Source organism: Artemia sp. Qi Xiang Cuo, chromosome 11 (genome assembly GCF_049724085.1).
Source record: "Artemia sp. Qi Xiang Cuo chromosome 11, ASM4972408v1, whole genome shotgun sequence".
Lineage (NCBI taxonomy): Eukaryota > Metazoa > Arthropoda > Branchiopoda > Anostraca > Artemiidae > Artemia > Artemia sp. Qi Xiang Cuo.
The window spans coordinates 28,671,469-28,690,761 of NC_142804.1; the positions used below are offsets into that span (position 1 = coordinate 28,671,469).

Genomic DNA, 19,293 nt, shown 5'->3' on the forward strand with positions numbered 1-19,293 from the left:
ATTCATGCTTGGAGCGGAAATTATTAAAAAATGGGCTGACAGCCCTCCATCCACTTTAAAGCGGAAATTATGTTTTGGAGCGGAAATTAAGAAAAAATGGGCTGACAGCCCTCCAGCCACTTTAAAACACCCCTTCGATATACCCTGAATGTTCCGATAAGAGTCGAAATCCTCCAAAGACAATTTCAAGCCTATTACCTCCAACTCATTATATGTTCTTGCCTATAAATATTAGGGTCGTTTATTCACTCATCAATGTACTAAGATCTTATATCTTTTGTCAGAAAACGCTTAAAAGTGAAATATTTGAACTAATATCTTGCATCTTTTAACGTTTTTATGCAAAAGTCTTTCAACATTCTGCTCTGATCAGCGGTCTGAGAACAATGATGAGTATATCATCAAGGTTCTCTCATGATTGTTCTATATGGCAGAAAGATGGCGTCTTTCACGCTTTTTGCTAACATCAGTGAGCTGTAAGATCTTACAACAAATATGTGTTGAAAAACGATTATCTTTGCAGAAAGATGAAAGATCTTAGATGTAAGATCTTAGTGCTAAAAAACCCTATTATGTTACTACGGTGAGGCAACCCATAGTAGATAAATTAGCTGGGAAGAGGTTTTTCAGTCCAAAAAAGCCCACCAAAACAAAACAAACCCAGAAGAATTACCCACTAATCAGAACCCAGTGCAAATGTTGTATCGTTTACTAGACTATACTTTCCTCGATGGGCGCCACTCCTCAGGGTCATTCTGCAGTGCTGTTAGCAGTCACAGTTTTGGTTAGGAAAACTAGTGAAAGGTTCATCCTGATGCAACTATGAGGCCACACAAGCAAGGATTTCTTTAAATAGGTCACTTCTAAATTGTAAGTGGCGTACACGGTCCTGTGGAAAGTAGCTAATTTCGATTTTCTTTTAGTATCGGATTGTTTACAGTATCCTGACTTTACCTGTGTTGCATTATATAAGAAAGTAATAATTGGATTTTGCATCATGGTGCCTGATGTAAGTTTCAATGAGGCATACATTAGTTTCCTTTTTACACATCCGGAATGGAGAAATGCAGGAATATCAACATTCATGTTATATCATTTACTACAAGTAAGTAAGCCTCATATAAGAATTGAAAAGAAAAAAAAACATCAGTTTCCGCTACTATTTGGTGGTGCTGAAATTTTCCATTTGACTCGTCTCAAATGAATGCTTGGTTTTTCTTACATTCTATAGCCGTGGAAGTTTGTACTTTCTCTTTTTTCGAGGGGGGGGGGTCTGTATCTCTCGTATTTTAATATATATGTTTAAATAGCCTATTAGTCTATGTTTGACGTACCTTATTCAGTGTTTTCACTTCTATAATTTGAACACCCTCACATACCAGCAAAAAAGGTGATGAAAAACAACACACCACCCTCAAAATGATTCCTTGGGCAATTATCTCGATTACAGTCATAATACTAGTGCAAAAATTCATTGTTGCACCAAGAGGCCGCCTGAGGCCAACACAGCTCCGCATGCGACAAAAAGTCACTATTGCACCACGAGGTCGCCTGAGGCCAACACAGCTCTGCATGCGTCTTCGTCACCAGTCATACTGTTACAGTCTTACTACTAGTGCAAAAAGTAACTGTTGCACCAAGAGGCCGCCTGTGGCCAACACAGCTCCATATGCGTTTTCATCACCCTAGTCTATTCAATACTTCCCACTTTACCCCCTCCCATGAAGTTCCAATTTTAACTCTGAACTAGTGATACCATCAGATCATATAATGAGGAGAGATTAAAAAAAAGAAAATTAATGAAGCAAGTGGCATATCAAGGGTCTCCATTCCCTTCTTATTCGCGAGAAAGTACATTTCTACTTTAGCTTCATCTTTTACTAGAACATGCTAAACTGCAATCATTGCAGAATTCGACAATTCTTATGGAGGTGTGCCTTTCAATAAGGGTTTAGATACGCTTTGAGTCTTTTTTATTTTTCAATAATGTTTGGTTACTTTGCACGTTTTACGTTTAGGAAATTATTTGGTACTTGTTAATTATCCAGACACACTCAAGAAGTTTGCTTTGTTTAATCTGAGCAAACCGATTTTTCTCTCGCATTCAGTTATAATTAGCTTATTCTTTCGTGAAATAAACTACGAAGCAGGTATATTTTAATTGATTTTTAATATATAGAGGTGGCTAGATTAGATATTTAATATAATGCGTTCAGGGTTGCCTATTTTCCATAATTCTTTGTTGTAGTTTCCAAAGTTTTGTTTTTAAAATATTGTATTTTGCAGATTTCATTAGGAATAACCTAACTTCACTTCCTGGGTGTGTTCTGTATAATTAACAAGTACCAATCATTTTCCATTTTGACTAGCATAAATAAAATACCTAAAGCAATGTAGAAGTCTTGCCCGATGAGATGAAACTGGCAAAAATGGAAAAAAAGACTCTTGAGCCGACATAAGTAAATGTTCTATACAAAAACAGGAGGAATATTTAAATTCCCTGGATTAGACCATTCAATTATTTGAAAAAGAAAACAGAAGAACAAAAATTAAAAAAAATGATTGGCCGTTAAGCTCTTAAGATCCTGTGCAGCTGAAATAAACAAGAAATTTCGTTATAAAATGAACAAGAAATAGAAAAAGATAAAGTGAGAGAATGCATTGAGTTAATCAAGTGAGTGTGGTAATTATCGGGGCATTAGTCTGGTCTCTGTAGGTGGCAAATTACATAGTAATATGATACTTTTTAGACTGAGAGATGCCGTAGACAAAGTTTTAAGAGAAGAGCAGTGCGGTTTTAGAAAAGGTAGAGGATGTGTCGACCAAATTTTCACTCTTAGGCTAATAATTGAGAAGTGCCTGAGTTGTCAAACACCTTTGGTCCTCAGTTTTATAGATTATGAGCAAGTTTTCGATTATATAGAAAGAACAGCTTTAGTAAAGGTTTTATCCTTGTATGATATACCAGAAAAACACATTTAATTTGTTGGTGCTATGTACAAGAATAATACTGCTGTGGTCAAGGTAGGAAATGAGGTTAGTATCTGGTTTTGTATTAAATCAGGAGTTAAGCAGGGTTGTAATCCATCCCCCTTTATATGGATTATTTTGATTGACTTTGTCTTAAGGAGCACAGGAAAGGCAATGGGAGACCACGGAATCAAATGGAGAGGAAAAAGTCTCCTGGACTTGGATTATGCTGATGTTTTAAGCATCCAAGATGAAAGTGTGAGCAAAATGAATGAAGTTTTAGAGGTTTTGCGAGTTCAGGGTGCTAGAATTGGCTTGAAAATTAATGTTAGGAAGACTAAGTCACTAAGGCTAGGAATAAGTGAAGATGAAAAGGTGATGTTGGGTAATGAAAAGATTGATCAGGTGGACAGCTTCACTTACCTTGGTAGTAATATTTGTAAAGATGGTGGGAGCAGTGAAGATGTTAAAAATAAAATAGCCAAGGCTCAGCGTGTTTTTTCACAGTTAGAAAAGTCTGGAAGAATAGGAAGATAAGTTTGCAAACCAAGATTAGAATATTAGAAGCTACAGTGATGACAGTGGTCAAATATGGCTCTGAAGCATGGACGCTCCGAAAAGCGGATGAAGATTTGCTAGATGTTTTCGAGAGAAATTGCTTAAGGATTGTTCTGGATACCCGGTTGACTGACCGTATTTCAAACAATAGGCTATACGAAAAATGTGATTCAAGACCGCTTTCTCGGGCTATAATGAAAGAAAGGTTGATGTGATTAGGGCACGTTGTGTGAATGAAGGAAGGCATATTACCATAGAGTTTACTTTTCGCCTAATCGTTTAGAGCTAAGCAAAAACCTCGTTGTCTTTATATGGGGTGAGAGAACTTGATATAGGAAAATTTAAAGGAAATGGAAACTTCGTGGGCGGGTGTAAAAAGGGAGGCTTTGAATAGATTGGGGTGGCGGAGGAGCGTGCGTAGCTGTGTTGGCCTCAGGCGGCTTGGTGCTACGGTGAGTTGTTAGTAGTAGTAGTAGTAGTAATACCAATATTACGAGCGATTTTGGCCGTCATTACCTGTATATACTTCTTAAAGCTAAAATCAAATTCTTGGTATTTTAAAATCGCCACAATTTCTTTCTGTTATCCTTTGTTTCTAATGCTTTAACTGCCCTTAAATAGCAAAAGATGGCTTCGAAAAAGTTAACCAGTAGCCGTTTGCGGTAAGTCAATCAAAGTATTCATTTAATCCTTTCTCGAGTACTTCCAAACTGGCGCTTATGTAAAATGGTGTTCTTTCCAAAAAATAAGCAATGTAAGAAAGTAGAAATTATACTATTATTCAGCGAAGAATTGGCAATAAAAAAGTGGATTATAGTTGCCTGGTTCGGTCACCATTTTATCAGTTTTCATATAATTTGGAGAGATATTTTGACGTAAACACTGATTTATCAGGCCCAGAACCTCATTACCAATAATAAACAAGATATTTTTAACACTTTTTAATGAAATCCTCCAACCCTATTTCTGGATGATTTGAGGGATTCTTTTAGTTTTTTTCTTTTTTTTGCAGGTTTCAGTTAAAGTAAGGTATCAGCTTTTCTGGTCAGAGACTTTTTGAAATTGTTGATCAAAACTTGGGTTATGACCGATCTTCTATCTGAGCTACTCCTGAGGAATGATCATCCATTAACTCTTGATCAATTGTCTTTATTAATTTTTTTGGTGGGTTTGCCTTCATGATCCAAGGCATCGTTAACTAGTATCTTTGGGTCTTCATTCACACAATTGACAAACCAGCCATCTAGATGGGTACCTGAATTACCTTGTACTTTTGTTGGTACATTAATCTATGTACTAAGACCATAATAAACAATCTAATTACAAAGCATATCTAATAACTAAGTTTATCTTAATAAAATCGTTATTATTATTATAAATAATTAAAGGACAAAACTGCAAAAATTTTAAGATTTCGGTGTCGGGTCTAAGACCCTTATCCCTCCCTTGTTCTTATCAGTCCCTACTGTAGCTGTGTCATAATATTTATGTGTAATAACTGTTCTTTGTGGATGAGTATAAATCAGTTTTACTGCTAAAATAAATCTTATCTCTTAAATATTAAAGCTATCGCGGTGATAAAATTTGTAATAATAAAAATTGTATTTATCTCATTTTTCAGGGAGATCGTAACTAGCAGGATTTTGGGGTAGTAAAAGAAAAGAAAAGAAGTTGTATATGGGAAACTGACTTTAACCGGTCAGACATTTAAAACGCTAATTACATATTAGATGTAGTATACTTTAACTTCAAACTTTCAATTTGCATCTCCTCAGGTGCTTTTATTTAACTTCAAAATTGTCTGGATCATAACTTGTAATCAATATTTCCCCGACTTCTGTGGTTTGATTTTGCACGCGTATTGACTTCTGATGACTTTGTTTATGTCAAGTATTAATTAACATTAACAAAACAACTCATTAAAACTAGTTAAGCCTCTATTTATATACACATTTTGCCTATAGTGTGAGTGATGCCTAAGAAAAATTGGAGCTTGTGAGATGCCTAGCACCACCGACATACTTTCTAGATTTGTACTCTGGACCCTTGTATCCAAACCTGCAAACAAGGATAAGTTTGACTTTGAGAATGGTCTTAAGCGCCTTTCATGGACAAATGGTGGCATAAAGTGCACTTCTCATGGTTTTGACTCCCTGATTTTTGAAACGAATAATTAGGTATAATGTCTCGCACTTTCACCCACTTAACTAAAATTATCGGTTCTACTGTATGATGGAGAAAAACGCTGGATTTTCTTTTTTGGTGTTGCTTTACGAAGAGACTAGAAATGTCAAAGATTCATAGGAGCTAAACATCAAGATTATTTACTATTTGGAAACAAAATATTTAGGATATGCCCGCCATCTACGATCCGTTTCCGCTTTTTACCCAAGACAGGCACAAAAGATTTTGGAACAATTCTTGTATTACTACCATCGGTGTGAATACTAAAGCCGCCCGTGACGTAAGGAGCTTGCTACAGTTGGAACCGGGTTTGACTGGGGACAAAGTTTCGTAAAGGATTAATTTATGTCGAACCCTATTTTTAGTTTCAAAAACCATCATGGACTGGCGAAACATCTCCTATTCTCGAAGATAGTGAAAGCAGCTCTTTGGGGACGGTGATATAGCGAGGGGTTTCTCCTGGTCATGAAGGATTATGGCCTATGTGAAATCTTCAGTGAATGTGAAAACGCTCAACGCCAAAAGAGTGATGGTTTAAAGAAGTTTCAGATCACGCCTGAGTTATTTCCGATTATCAAAGAGTAATTGTATTGCGGTGGAATGCTTACCATGGCTACAAACTGTACCTGTAGAATTGTGTGCACTGGGTAGACTGGACAGGAAAGAAGAAGATCAGAAAAATGAAAAGAGGAGCGAAAAAAACATACTGTCCAAGACAAAGACCATTGAACACGTCAAAGAAAAAGCTGAAAAGGAGAATAGTAAAGCTAATGAAAAGCTAGCAGGGCAATAGATTGCAAGGGCTTTGTGGAAATATGACCTTGCTCAAAGTATAAATGAGGCTTAGAGAATGTCTTCAGGAGAAATTTCTTAGCAGATCCATGTATAAATGGTTCGTAGTCTATCTTGGATATCACCACTGACTTGACAATAATTAAAGCAAAGGCTTTAGGGTCTCCTCTTCTTCCCAGGCAGAGAGAATTCATGAAGAGCATTAGCATTAAGAGCATTATATATAATAATATTGATTGTAGCACCAGATATAAAACTTTGTACCACAAAGCCAAGAAAATAGAATGCATCGGATATACTTATGCCTCCTATATATAGGATGCATAAGTATGTAACATACTTATAAGGCAGCAAGAGAGGTCAAGCTGATCCTGATCAGATCCAACATGTGAAAGCTGTTCCGGATTTTGCCTAATTTTGCCAAAAGACACTAAGGAAGTAGAAGAGTAACAGGTGTTATTCATGTTTTTGTTTCGTAAATTACAGCACTGAAGTTAGTTATGAAAAAGACTAGATTAAAATAAAGAATGCATGCACCGATGATAATATTACCGCCTTCCACTTTTTGTCTATCAATAATATCCAAAGCACACTAATCATAATTTGGGTTCGTAATTGGTTCATATTTTCACACTGAAATCCTCATTACTCATATTTTTTTACCGAGAATCTAAAAGGGGGTTTGGGCTTGTATCGGAGTTATGATACTAGTCGTAAATGCTCATGGTCACTTGCTCTTTCAAAGTGGCTGTGGAGCATACACCCGAGGCTTACAGCTTAATATTTATAATGTTGAAATTTTGTGCAAACATTGTATTTGAACTTCGATATTACATATTGTTGGGTCACTTGTAACGTGGATTGTATCAGCAATAGTCGAGTAAGTTTTCATCCATTTGGATAATTTTGTTTTACAACTGAAATATGATCTTGTTCCAAGTACCTTTACTGGAGCAATTAGCTGTCAATATCGCCTATCTAAGGTTATTTTTAGGCAGTCAGTTGTGAGCATTTCTTATCCATTGCTTATATTCGGGTTTTAATTTAAAATGGCTTGAAGTGTGGAAGTTTTATGTCAGGCTGTGGAATAGTCGAGTAAGTTTTCCGCCATTGGAGATTTTATCTTCTTTATTTTAATTGAATAGTCGCAATCACCTTAATTGGTATAGTGAAGCAGTTAGTTGAGAGGATTTTTTATCTGTGCTTAGATTAGTATTTTAATTTTGACTAACAAAATGACACAGAATGACGAAGTTTCTACCATTTGATTGAATATTTTCTCCTTTCGTAACCAGATTTTGATCTGGTTAATGTCTCAATCTTTTATCATTTATCAATAGTGCTTAATCTGTTGCAGCAGAAATGGCTTCACGAGGGGATCTTTAATGCAGCTTTGAAACCTCCACAACCTCTCTCTATTTACTTGTTTCGGGTTCTATTTTCAAACCGCCTTTTATGTTCGGATATAACCTCTTTTTGTGGGAAGGCTCCTAATTGAACATCATCAATTTCAGCAAAAGAATTATATGGCTTGAAAACATCGGATGCGTACGATGGATATTCGTTAATTATTTTGGGCGATTTTTTTTCTTTGCTTAGTAGTTAAAATATGTGTTGAGGGGCAACCCGTTTTGCATCTAAACGGTCCGTATTAAAATTAGGTCGTTTATCTGCCAATATAGATGTATCAGGGTAAGAAAATATTCATTCATCTGTTACAAATATTTATATTCGTTCCTCCTTTCCAAAAAATGGTTTGTCCCGTAAAAAAAAACGGTATTTATTTAGCCTTGGCCCCCTCATAAGGAGACATGTTAAGAAAACAATTCTTACTTTAAAATATGTATAATGATCCTAGTTCTTATATTATCCAAGGGGAGAACCTTTATCATCAAGTCTTTCCTCTAAAAATGATTAAAAGTGAAAAAGTTTCCTAATATCTCCACATTCTTAATTCAATTCTGCAGTCTTTTGAAATTGCCGCTGCAAACTGCTGCCAAATAAGTTGTTTTATAGATAGCGTTTAGCAGGTGTTTAACACATGTGTCAAAAAACGTGTTTAAAGAAAAAGTAGTGGTATATTGAGATTATAGAAATTGTGAATTCTGTTATAAATCATGCCATTAATTTCTTTTCATATTTCATTTCTTTTTATAACCTAACCTAACCTAACCACTGCTATTAATATTTTGTATTTACGCCACTGCTATTTGCCCTTCGCCACTGCTATTCGCCCTTCGCCACTGCTATTTAAAAATAAAAATAAAATAAAAAGTCCAGCATGAACCCTATGTATAAAAGAACTTATTAGGCGGCAATTTAAAGCGGCAATTTAAAAAGACTTAAGCATTGAATTGAAAGCGTGGTGATATTTGGAAACTTTTTCTCTTTTGAAGATTTTTAGAGGAAAGACTTGATGATAAAGGTTCTCCCCTTGGATAATATAAGAACTAGGATCATTATACATATTTTAAAGTAAGAATTGTTTTCTTAACATGTCTCCTTATGAGGGGGCCAAGGCTAAATAATTACCAAAAAAACTTCTGAATTTACCAACATCCCATGCAGTTCTTCAAGTTAAGTCAAAGCCGCAAAAAAAACAAATTTTACTATCCGACAATTTAAGCATTTTCAAAAAAATTAACGACAAATATTATTTAATTTAAACCCTATTCGAATCAAATTAATAAAACAAAGTTTTTAAACGAAAAGGAAAAAGCGACATTAAAACTTTTGACAAGCAGCAATTAGTCCACTTGAGAAGTCGAACTTGAAATGAACAGAAATTAATGTGAATGGATAAATCTAACTTAAATCCAATAGAAACTACAAATAATCTCGCAAAGAATGATCAAGTCAAACTTAAAACCAACAGAAATTATCAACAATTTGATTTAGCCTCACAAACTGCTCATTAACACTTGTTATAGTAATTAACCCATATAAAAGATAAAATTTTGTGCAAAGTTGGATGAACGGGTGCGTGGAGTTTTCTTCTTTTTTTGAGGATAGTCTGAAAAAAAGGAAAAATATTCATGGGTTTAACTATGAAAAAAATATTTTTTCCTGTAAAAGCTTCATTACAAAAAATGCTGCACTTCTGAAAATTTGTGTCTTCCGGTAGGAGGAGATGACTGCCTGGTCTACCGTCTTTCCTCCCATGTTGATACCCCCCCCCCCCATTCGTTTTGCTGGTCGTTAAATAAGTCATTTTATATAATGGGCCTTCAGTACCTTTAAGTAAGATTAGTTGCTTGTGTAAATATTATCGTCATTTACGGATCAAACAGTCACGACACGGTTTGGGTATTAGTTTCGTTCGGTCTTCCGTTAAAAAAAGAAAAGAAAAAAAGAACTTGCTTTTGACTAGTTCTTGGAATGTGCTGATAATTGTTTGAATCTTCTACGTCAGAGAGTTCTGAGAAAGAATTTTTGTACGAGTAAATGATGTCATGTTCACCGCCTAAGTAGTTCAACAATCTGTTTGATAAGAGCAACGAGACGAAAAGTAAAAACAGATTAGCAAGGATACTTTCCATACTATTCTAAAACTTCCCAATAGCTCCCACCTATACCAACTTCAAAAAATGGATTTTGACTACTAGAATGAGTCCAAAAATACCAGATGAAAAAAACACGCATACTGATACATTTAGAACTTATAACTAATATGCTACCGAGAATTAACAGGTATTTAAGTAAAGATCCATGACAGGTGGAGAAGTGGGGGGGGGGTCTAAATTTGACAAAAATTCTTCGAGGGAAGCAAAACCATCATCGAGAGCGAGAGCTTAACTCTCTCTTTACGCCAATTGCCATGCCTATTATTTAAGAAAAAAAACATCACCAGCCTGGATTAATTTCTACATGCTCTTCTTGTTTAGGCGATAGTATTTCCAAGATTGACCTGAAGCCACTTTCATTGGGGGTTGGGCAAGTTGTGAGTCGTCCAAAAGTCGTCAAAAAACAAACAAATAGGTGATCATGTGGAAATGGGTCTGATACCACAATGTTTGCATTTAATATTCAAATTTCAAATTTTATTAAAGAGAATAAATTAAATAACATCTCTTGCCCGGCAGGGAGAGAAAGTGCACGAGTATAAAAAAAAGGTTAGAGTCGTGTGATTTCAAGGTGCCGTATTTTGGAAAAAAATGGTAGCGGTCGTGAGATTTAACTAAGTTAAAAATCTCCCCTTCCACACTAAGGTATCTGGTCGGTCCTTATAAAACCATACGAAGCATTTTCTTGTCTGAAAATGCTGGCTTTGTGAAAATACTTGATTTAGAGGTTTAAGCTATTCCAATCTCACTTAAAATGCTTATTGGTGGCATGACGTCTTGAATTTTTTTTTCTTTGGTCATCCAGGTCTACAATATTTCCTGGAAAATGTGCCCTTTCATGGTTGTAGCAGTAGCTGCAACCTAGTAGAGAGCGAACCACAGCCCATAGTAACTGAAAGTTAAAAAACGCGTTCTGGAAAAAACTGCCTAGTGAAAATAATTGGCATCTAAAACTGAATCAGGAATGGTAACTATTATTTCGGTTCGTTTTAAAATTAAAAGTTTATTACGAAAAGAAATTTATGGTGATTTCGAAAAAAAGCGTGAAACCCTCGAAAATGACTTCAGATCGAAATTAAAAGTGCATCATTGGAATCAGTAAGGTCAAAAACCTAATTCAGGAAAAATGAAATCCCCCTCCTTGAACAACAAGGAAAAGCACTTTTTTGCATGGGTAGCACTGATCTGTCTCCTGTTTTTTTTTTTTTTTTTTTTTTTCTCTCTTTTTTTTCAGGCCTAGCGGGTTACCAGAACATCATAAAAAGATGCTGAAGGGCTCACAAAAGCTATTTCTTATATCTTCGTGCTTTTTATGAATTCCACCATCTGCAAGTGCCATATGGCACCAAAAATGGCACTTTTTCTGCCATTTCTCAAGGGGTGGGTCTAGCGGGCTACCAGAACATCGTAGACAGATTTTTAATAGCTTATACGAAAGATGTTGCTCATATCTACGTTCTTCCTATAAATTACTCCATCTGCAAGTTCCAAATGGCACTAAAACGGCACTTTTAGTGCCATCTCTCAAGTGGAGAAGCTGGGGCTAGTGGGCTTGCAGAACTTTTCAAACTGATGTTAAATGGCTCGTTTGAAAGCTATTGCTCATATCTACTTTCTTTTTAGGAATATAGCACTGAAATATAGCACTGTCAGTGCGATATAGCACTGAAAACAACACTTTTAATGCCACTTCTTAAGTGAAAAAGCTCTGAAGTACAAAACAGGTACCATTGTAATAGTTATGTTCCAAAACCCTTAACTGGAGGTTTACAAGAACCCCTCGAGAACACTCCTCCTCCCAGCCCCCTCAGTAAGTATCAAAAATTGTCTGCTCACCAGTAAGCTACTGCAACATTAGCAGGCTACCACACCATCGTAGATAGATGTTCCATGGCTCAATTAAATGCTATTGCTTATATTTTCTAGGTTTTGCAAATACTACCATCTATTCGATTTCACAGATTTCGATGTGAACTACTTAGTTGGGAGAATTTGCAATAAACTCTTTGTCACGGTTGCAGCATTAGATGCAACCTAGTAAAGAGCGAACCACGTCCCATAGTAACTAAAAGTTAGGTTTTAGTTACTTTTTAGGAAAAAAATTGTCATCTGACACTGTTTCATGAATGGTAACTATTATTTCTACTACTACTACTAACAACTCACCGCAGCACCAAGCCGCCTTAGGCCAACACAGCTACGCAAGCTCCTCCTCCATCCCAATTTATTCAAAGCCTCCCTTTTTACACCCTCCCGCGAAGTTCCCATTTCCTTTAAATCTTCCTTTATGACGTCCTCCCACCCGAGACAAGGACGATCTGCTTTCCGTTTAGCACTAGACGGTTGGTCGAAAAGAACAATCTTCGGCAATCTGTCATCCTTCATCCGCACAACGTGCCCTAGCCATCTCAGCCTTCCTTTCATTATAGCCCTAGAGAGCGGTATTGAACCACATATTTTGTACAGCCTACTTTTTGAAATATGGTCAGTCAGCCGGGTACCCAGAACAATCCTTAAGCAATTTCTCTGGAAAACATCTAGCAAATCTTCTTCCGCTTTTCGAAGCGCCCATGCGTCAGAGCCATATTTGACTACTGTCATCACTGTAGCTTCTAATATTATAATCTTGGTTTACAGACTTATCTTTCTATTCTTCCAAACTTTTTTTAATTGTGAAAAAACACACTGAGCCTTGGCTATTCTACTTTTAAGATCTTCACTGCTCCCACCATCTTTACTAATAATGCTTACCAAGGTAAGTGAAGCTGCCCACTTGATCAATCTTTTCATTACCCAACGTCACCTTTTCATCTTAACTTATTCCTAGCCTTAGTGACTTAGTCTTCTTAACATTAATTTTCAAACCTAATCTAGCACCTTGAACTCGCAAAACCTCTACAGGTTCATTCATTTTGCTCACAGTTTCCTCTAGGATGCTTAAATCATCAGCATAATCTAAGTCCAGGAGACTTTTTCCTCCCCATTTTATTCCGTGGTCTCCCATTGCCTTTCCTGGGCTCCTTAGTACAAAGTCCATCAAAATAATCCATATAAAGGGGGATAGAACACAACCCTGCTTAACTCCTTATTTAATACAAAACCAGCTGCTAGCCTCATTTCCTACCTTAACCGCAGCAGTGTTATTCTCGTACACAGCACTCATCACTTTAATGTATTTGTCTCGTATACCATACAAGGATAAAACCTCTGCTAAGGCTCGTCTATCAACAGAATCGAACGCTTGCTCATAATCTATAAAACTAAGGACCAAAGGTGTTTGACAATTCGGGCACTTCTCAACTATTAACCTAAAAGTGAAAATTTGGTCGATGCATCCTCTACCTTTTCTAAAACCGCACTGTTCTTCTCTTAAAACTTTTTTTCGGTTCGTCTTAAAAGTAAAGGTTTATTGCGAAAAGAAATTTAATGCAATTTCTACGTGCCACCTTGAACAACAAGGAAAATCACTTTTTTTTTTATGGGTAGCACCGACCTCTTCCGTTCTTTCTTTTTTCTTCTTCTTTTTTACAGGCCTAGCGAGTTACCTGAACATCATAGAGAGATGCTTAAGATCTCATTCAAAAGATATTTCTCATATGTACTTGGTTTTTATAGGTTTCGCCATCTGCAAGCCATATGGCAGGAAAAATGACCCTTTTTGTGCCATTTCTTAAGGGGTGGGGCTAGCGGGCTACCAGGACATCGTAGATAGATTTTTAATACATCATATAAGATATTGCTCGTATCTATGTTCTTCCTGTAAATTCCACCATCTACAAGTTTGAAATGGCACTAAAAACTGCACTTTTGGCACCATATCTCAAATGGAAAAGATGGGGCTAGACAGCTACCAGAACTTTTTAGAGGGATGCATTTGAAAACTTTTCCTCATATCTACGTGCTTTTTATCAATTTTACCATTCTTAAGTGAGATATAGCACTGAAAACAACTCTTTTGGTGCCACTTCTTAAGTAGAAAATCTTGGAAGTATAATATGGCGTCATTGTAATAATTATGGTCCAAAACCCTTAACTGGAGGTTTGCAAGAACACCTCCCGTATGTTCCTTCCCCAGTCACCCCCCCCCCCAATAAGCTGCACAATTAAAATCCTACAAACATCAATAAATTACATTTGGTTGGTTCTGTTGGTACAACAATGGACTTCAAATTAGATTATGTTGCGTTCGATTCTTGCTTGGTTTTTTTTTTTTTTTTCAATCCCGGTTTTGTCCCTTCTTATTATTACTTTTAAGATAATCCACTATTTTTAAAAATTTTTTGCACTCGTTTTTAAAAACATTTTTAGGGAAGGCTCGTTTTAAAGCTATTACTCATATCTATGTGCTTTTTATCAATTCTACCATCCTTAAGTGCCATATAACACTAAAAACAGCACTTTTGGTGTCACTTCTTACGTGGAAAAGTTTGGAGGCATAAAAGGTTCCGTTTCATTAATTATGGTCCAAAGCCCTTCACTGGACGTTTATAAGAACCTCTACGTATATTCCCCCTCCAAACGCTCTTAGTTAGTTTCATAAATCGTCTATTCATATTAAAAGTAAAGGATTATTGCAAAATAAAAATTACTAAAACTAAAAACCTTTCAAATAAAAATCGACCAAAAATTAATCTTGAATCATCAACAGTTTTGAATTGAACCTTCAAACTTCACTCTGCGGTGAGGCCTGTGTGCTAGTTCTAACGGCGGTAATGAGGGGAATGGACCTCCTTGACCCCTTAGTTTTTTGCTCCTGCCTAGCTTTTGAAAAACACCTTTTTGTGGTCATTTCATTGGAAAAGGCACGTTTTTCAAATGAAAACAAATGGGAGAAACAATCGAAAGTGCACTTTATAGGAATATCTTATCAAGTCGTATTTATAAAAAACGATTAGGTATAAAAATAAGCTTTTTAAAGCCCTTAAACAGCTCTCTTTTGTCACAGTAGCCTTCTAGTTTCTACTAGTCAGTAGGCGATTTATAAAGCCCTTCTTTATAGCTTTTTCAGGCGAAGTCGGCCGAGTAAGAACTGCTTTTTGTTCATTGAAAAACAAACGTACCTGAAAACATGTATTGTTTTGTAAAGTATGGATAATAAAATTTTTTTTATGAACTGAAAGTTTTTAGTAGCTGTCGAGGTTTCCCGCAGTATTTTCTAAAGGTGTCTTATCTCCCCTAGATCGGTGATGATTATAAATTATATTAAAAAATAATTTTCAACTGAAAGTAGGGAGTGATATTAAAACTTAAAACAAACAGAAATTATTCCGTATAAGAAAAAGGGTCATGGCGGCGTTGTTTCTACATTAATTTTTAATCAAAAGCGAGTAAAGATTAATTTGAAAAAGTTCTTCCGAGGGAAGTAAAGACTGTAAAGAGCCAAGTTCAAACTTAAAAAGGACAAAATTATTACTTCACAGCCTATCTAATATATATCACTAAAACTCATTTCCAGTACGGTAAAGGTACCGATTATTCGAAAGTTTTTGTACAAAAAAAACACAGTTTTAATACTCCAGAAGTCCTAATTTAAAGACTTTTGGTTTGAAAAGGGTTTCAGTATATAGAAAAAATATCTAGGAATTTAATTGTTTGATGAGAAATTTTGAAGTTTAATCTGAAAAGGGTACAAAACTCCGATTTTCCGAAATTAGAGCATTTTCACCTAAAAATACGACACAAAAAAAGTTACCTGTTTTCAACGCAAGTCGGAACCCAATTCGACATATGACGAAAGAATTGGGGACTACCTGTGGGCGGAACATGGTGTATTTGACATGTAAATTCTTGTTTCTTTGTTTTTCTTCATCTTCATTTATTGTATAAAAGTATAAAAAACTATCCAAAAAGTAGAAGTTATAAAGCCAAGAAAATTGTTTCAAATATGTAGTATTTAGTTTTAACAAAATCAGCTAATCATAAGGAGTGCAATATTTTTACCTAGATCACATAAATCTTCTTTTTTCTAAGTGTTGCATATATGCCACAAGAATAGCATCTCCAAATGCTATCTGGAATGGCCCACTTCCTGTCAGTTTTAACGGCTCAGCAAAGATTTGTTCATTGTTGACACTGTAAATGTGATCAACATTTGGCCATTTCAAAGTTCGATGTGTGATTCTAATCCACTTGAAAATTTTTAGTTTGGACTGTCCTTTTCAGGAAAGTCCAGAATTCTACCGACAAAACATGGCACCTCACTTTTTTTTGTCACTAAAGAAAACAGTATAGTATTTGTCAAGCTGCGGTTCAAGGTCTGACCCAAATTTGAGAAATTTTTTTTTTAGTTTCATTGATAAGTGCTAAGGACAGGAAAAAATGACTTGCATGTGAAGCTCTGCAATTTTTGGCAGTAGCGGGCACTCATGAATTCGACAGGTTTATTTTCGTTCAGTGGACCCTGGACTTTCGACACCAACTATTTCTCATTTGTTTTACATGTTCAGTGAAGTTTCGACAGAGTCACCTATATTTCGACAGGGCCTGTATCTGTCTGTCGAAAATTGCGACAAGGTTACTACAAGATATTCGGAAAAGAAATAAATCTATTTATAGAAGCCATTATCAATGTTTGAATTTGATTAAAGGAACATTTTTACTGCGTCTGGTATTCCACTACATTAAACAAGAATTTTCGACACTTGGAATTTAGTTTCGACAATATAATATTTGTTGCCATTTTAATTTAATTTTAGCAAGAAAAAGTTAATTTGACTAGAATTCAGATAAAATCAGATGTATCTGGATGCATGTGTGCAAATCCCAATTTTTTTTGCAATAAATAACCAAGTAACAGCAGTTTGAACATTGAATGCCTGAAAAATTATCGAGAGCTCCTTTCTTGTCGAAAACGGGAAACTGACTGAATTATATGTTCTTTTATTATCTGGGTATACCGAAAATTGTGTCAACGCTTCCTATCGTTGGAATACAAAAAAGGCTTCAAGAGATGTCGCTCCAAGTCAAGGCTAAGCAGAGTTTTTCCGTTTTGAAGGAAAATTTCGACAGGGGTTCTCAAATTTCACTGTCGGATCATCGGTACGTTTACCCTAATACTAAAGCATATTTCTTACAATTTAAGATTGTATATTACTCACTATTGGTATTATAGCTAGCGAGACCAAAATGCTACCTGATAAATCAATCCAAAATTTCTGTATGCCGTTTAATGACTTTGCGGTTAAAAAAAAAAAAAAAATTAATTTTACGCTTATGTTTTTAAGAAAATTTTAATTGTATACTGAAAGTTACTGGTGTCACAACAGATTTAAGACAATGAAAAGCTTTATAGATTAATTTTTTGTTGTCAGGCTACGTACTCACTTTTGACTCCCAAATCAATATTCCTGTTTTTTATACTTGGATTGTGTGTTTTCAGTAAAGCGCTAGTTTTCTAAAATCCTAGAAACATAGGGAAACATAATTAGTTGGTTTATTTGTACTAGTTTTATTGATATATATTAGATAGGCTGTGAAGTAATAATTTTTGTCCGTTTTAAGTTTCAACTTCGCTCTTTTCTTCCCTCAAAAAAACTTTGTGCTTTTTAAATTTATTCTGTGTAATAACTGGCTTACGGAGAAGACCCATATGGTAACCTTAGACAGAAATTTAAAGAGACATAGACGGTTGCGACGGATAAATTGTGTCAAAAGTAAGTTTGTAGGATGGCTATGTTAGGAACGCATATGTTTCCTATTTTTGTAAGAATCAATGCCATTATCTAAAAAAAGCACCTTTTATATAACGCTTTAGTTTATAAGAGTACAAACTATTGTATATGCGATAAGCTCTTGGATGCTTTCTTTCATATGTTTTAGTCTTTCTTTCTTCTTTTAACTATGAATTATATAACTTATAAAGGGATCCGCATATATTTTCAGACGGAAACGCAGCATATATTTTTTCAGCGGGATGGAAAGTTTTTTTTCAGGAAATACTTGTGTTTCGAATATTACTGGGAATAAAGCAGCTGTTCCCTTGTGGGCACTCTTGTAAATCTTTAACTACTTTCTTTCTCTTTCAGACATCACTTGGAAAGGACATTACCCTCCATGTAGAAGCAACGAATCCTGCTGTATTTTTGTATCAGAAGTTTTGCTTCAAGATAGAAGAGTTTATAGCTGATTTTTATGATAAATATCTTCCAGCTTCGTCATCTCAATGCAAACATGCACTTTTTATGCGATTGAGTCGTTAAATAAGATACGGAATTGCAGTTAAACAATATGTAAAAATGAGATAAGTTTTCTTCTTTCAGTCAGACGAATGAAACAGTGGAGAATCAAGTAGATGTCTAAACCAATACTTGCTATTTTCTATGGTTTGATAATGTTATTGGAATTGATTATTAATTATTTCGAGTAAAGTGGTTTTTACATCTTCTTACGACTATTGTTACTGCGTTAAGAAGGCGAAGAAAAAAAAGTAAAATCAGCACCTAGTCAACGCAACAGCATTGACTTAGTAAGCCAAGTCTTTCATATTTTTGGTTCGTTTGTTGTTTTTTTTCTGGCCTCGTCATGTAGAATAGATGGTCTTAAAAATTTTTACAAGGACCCATCCGGTCACAAGCACAAAATTCGAAGTATCCTTTTTAAGGGGATCAATACCGATGATAGGTTAACCTTCCAGCTCTTCAACTCCACATGTGCACCTGCAGCCCTAGGCGACATGGGATCAAAATTTCAAGATAGTAATTTTAATCTGAATGGTCGAAAGGTAAATTAATGGGCCTCTGAGAGTGATATTTTAACCATTGAAAATTTGGAAAGAGCTCATTTGATCGCAAATTTTGGGTTCTAGTGCCTTTTTTAAGGGCGAGCAGATTAGCACTTGTTAAACGCCAATAGGCCATGTACACCTCTACTGCTCCACGCGGCACCGTATCAAAATTTCAAGATAATACTGTGGATCAAAACGGTCCAAATATCAAGGATTGAATAAACGCGGGACATGAAATGCATAAGATTTAATGCAGTTTTAGGTATTTGTATTTTAATTAGACCGGTTGAAAGGTATAAAACATTGGTCTCATGATGGGCATGATCCGTGCAGCCCCAGGAGAAATGACCCAAAATAATGCAAGTTGCCAGTTTAAAACAGAGGCTTCGTATATACGTGTATTCCCCCACTGCACTTCCAGCTGAAGGGCCTTGAAACGGATAAAAGTACCGCCAGTATGGATTGTGAAGTCATCCATATTTCTACAATCACTAAAACTCAATA

General features: G+C 35.6%; 1 protein-coding gene across 1 annotated transcript in view; it reads left to right on the forward strand.

Moving 5' to 3' along the window:
- Positions 1-18,449, forward strand: part of Atac2 (Ada2a-containing complex component 2) — a 224,564-nt gene extending 206,115 nt beyond the window's left edge. Inside the window, exons 7-8 of the mRNA XM_089096663.1 lie at positions 924-1,105; positions 18,092-18,449. Coding sequence (XP_088952789.1) covers positions 924-1,105; positions 18,092-18,265 — 356 coding nt within the window. The 3' untranslated portion in view covers positions 18,266-18,449. The remainder of the gene's footprint in view (positions 1-923; positions 1,106-18,091) is intronic.
- Positions 18,450-19,293: the final 844 nt, after the last annotated feature.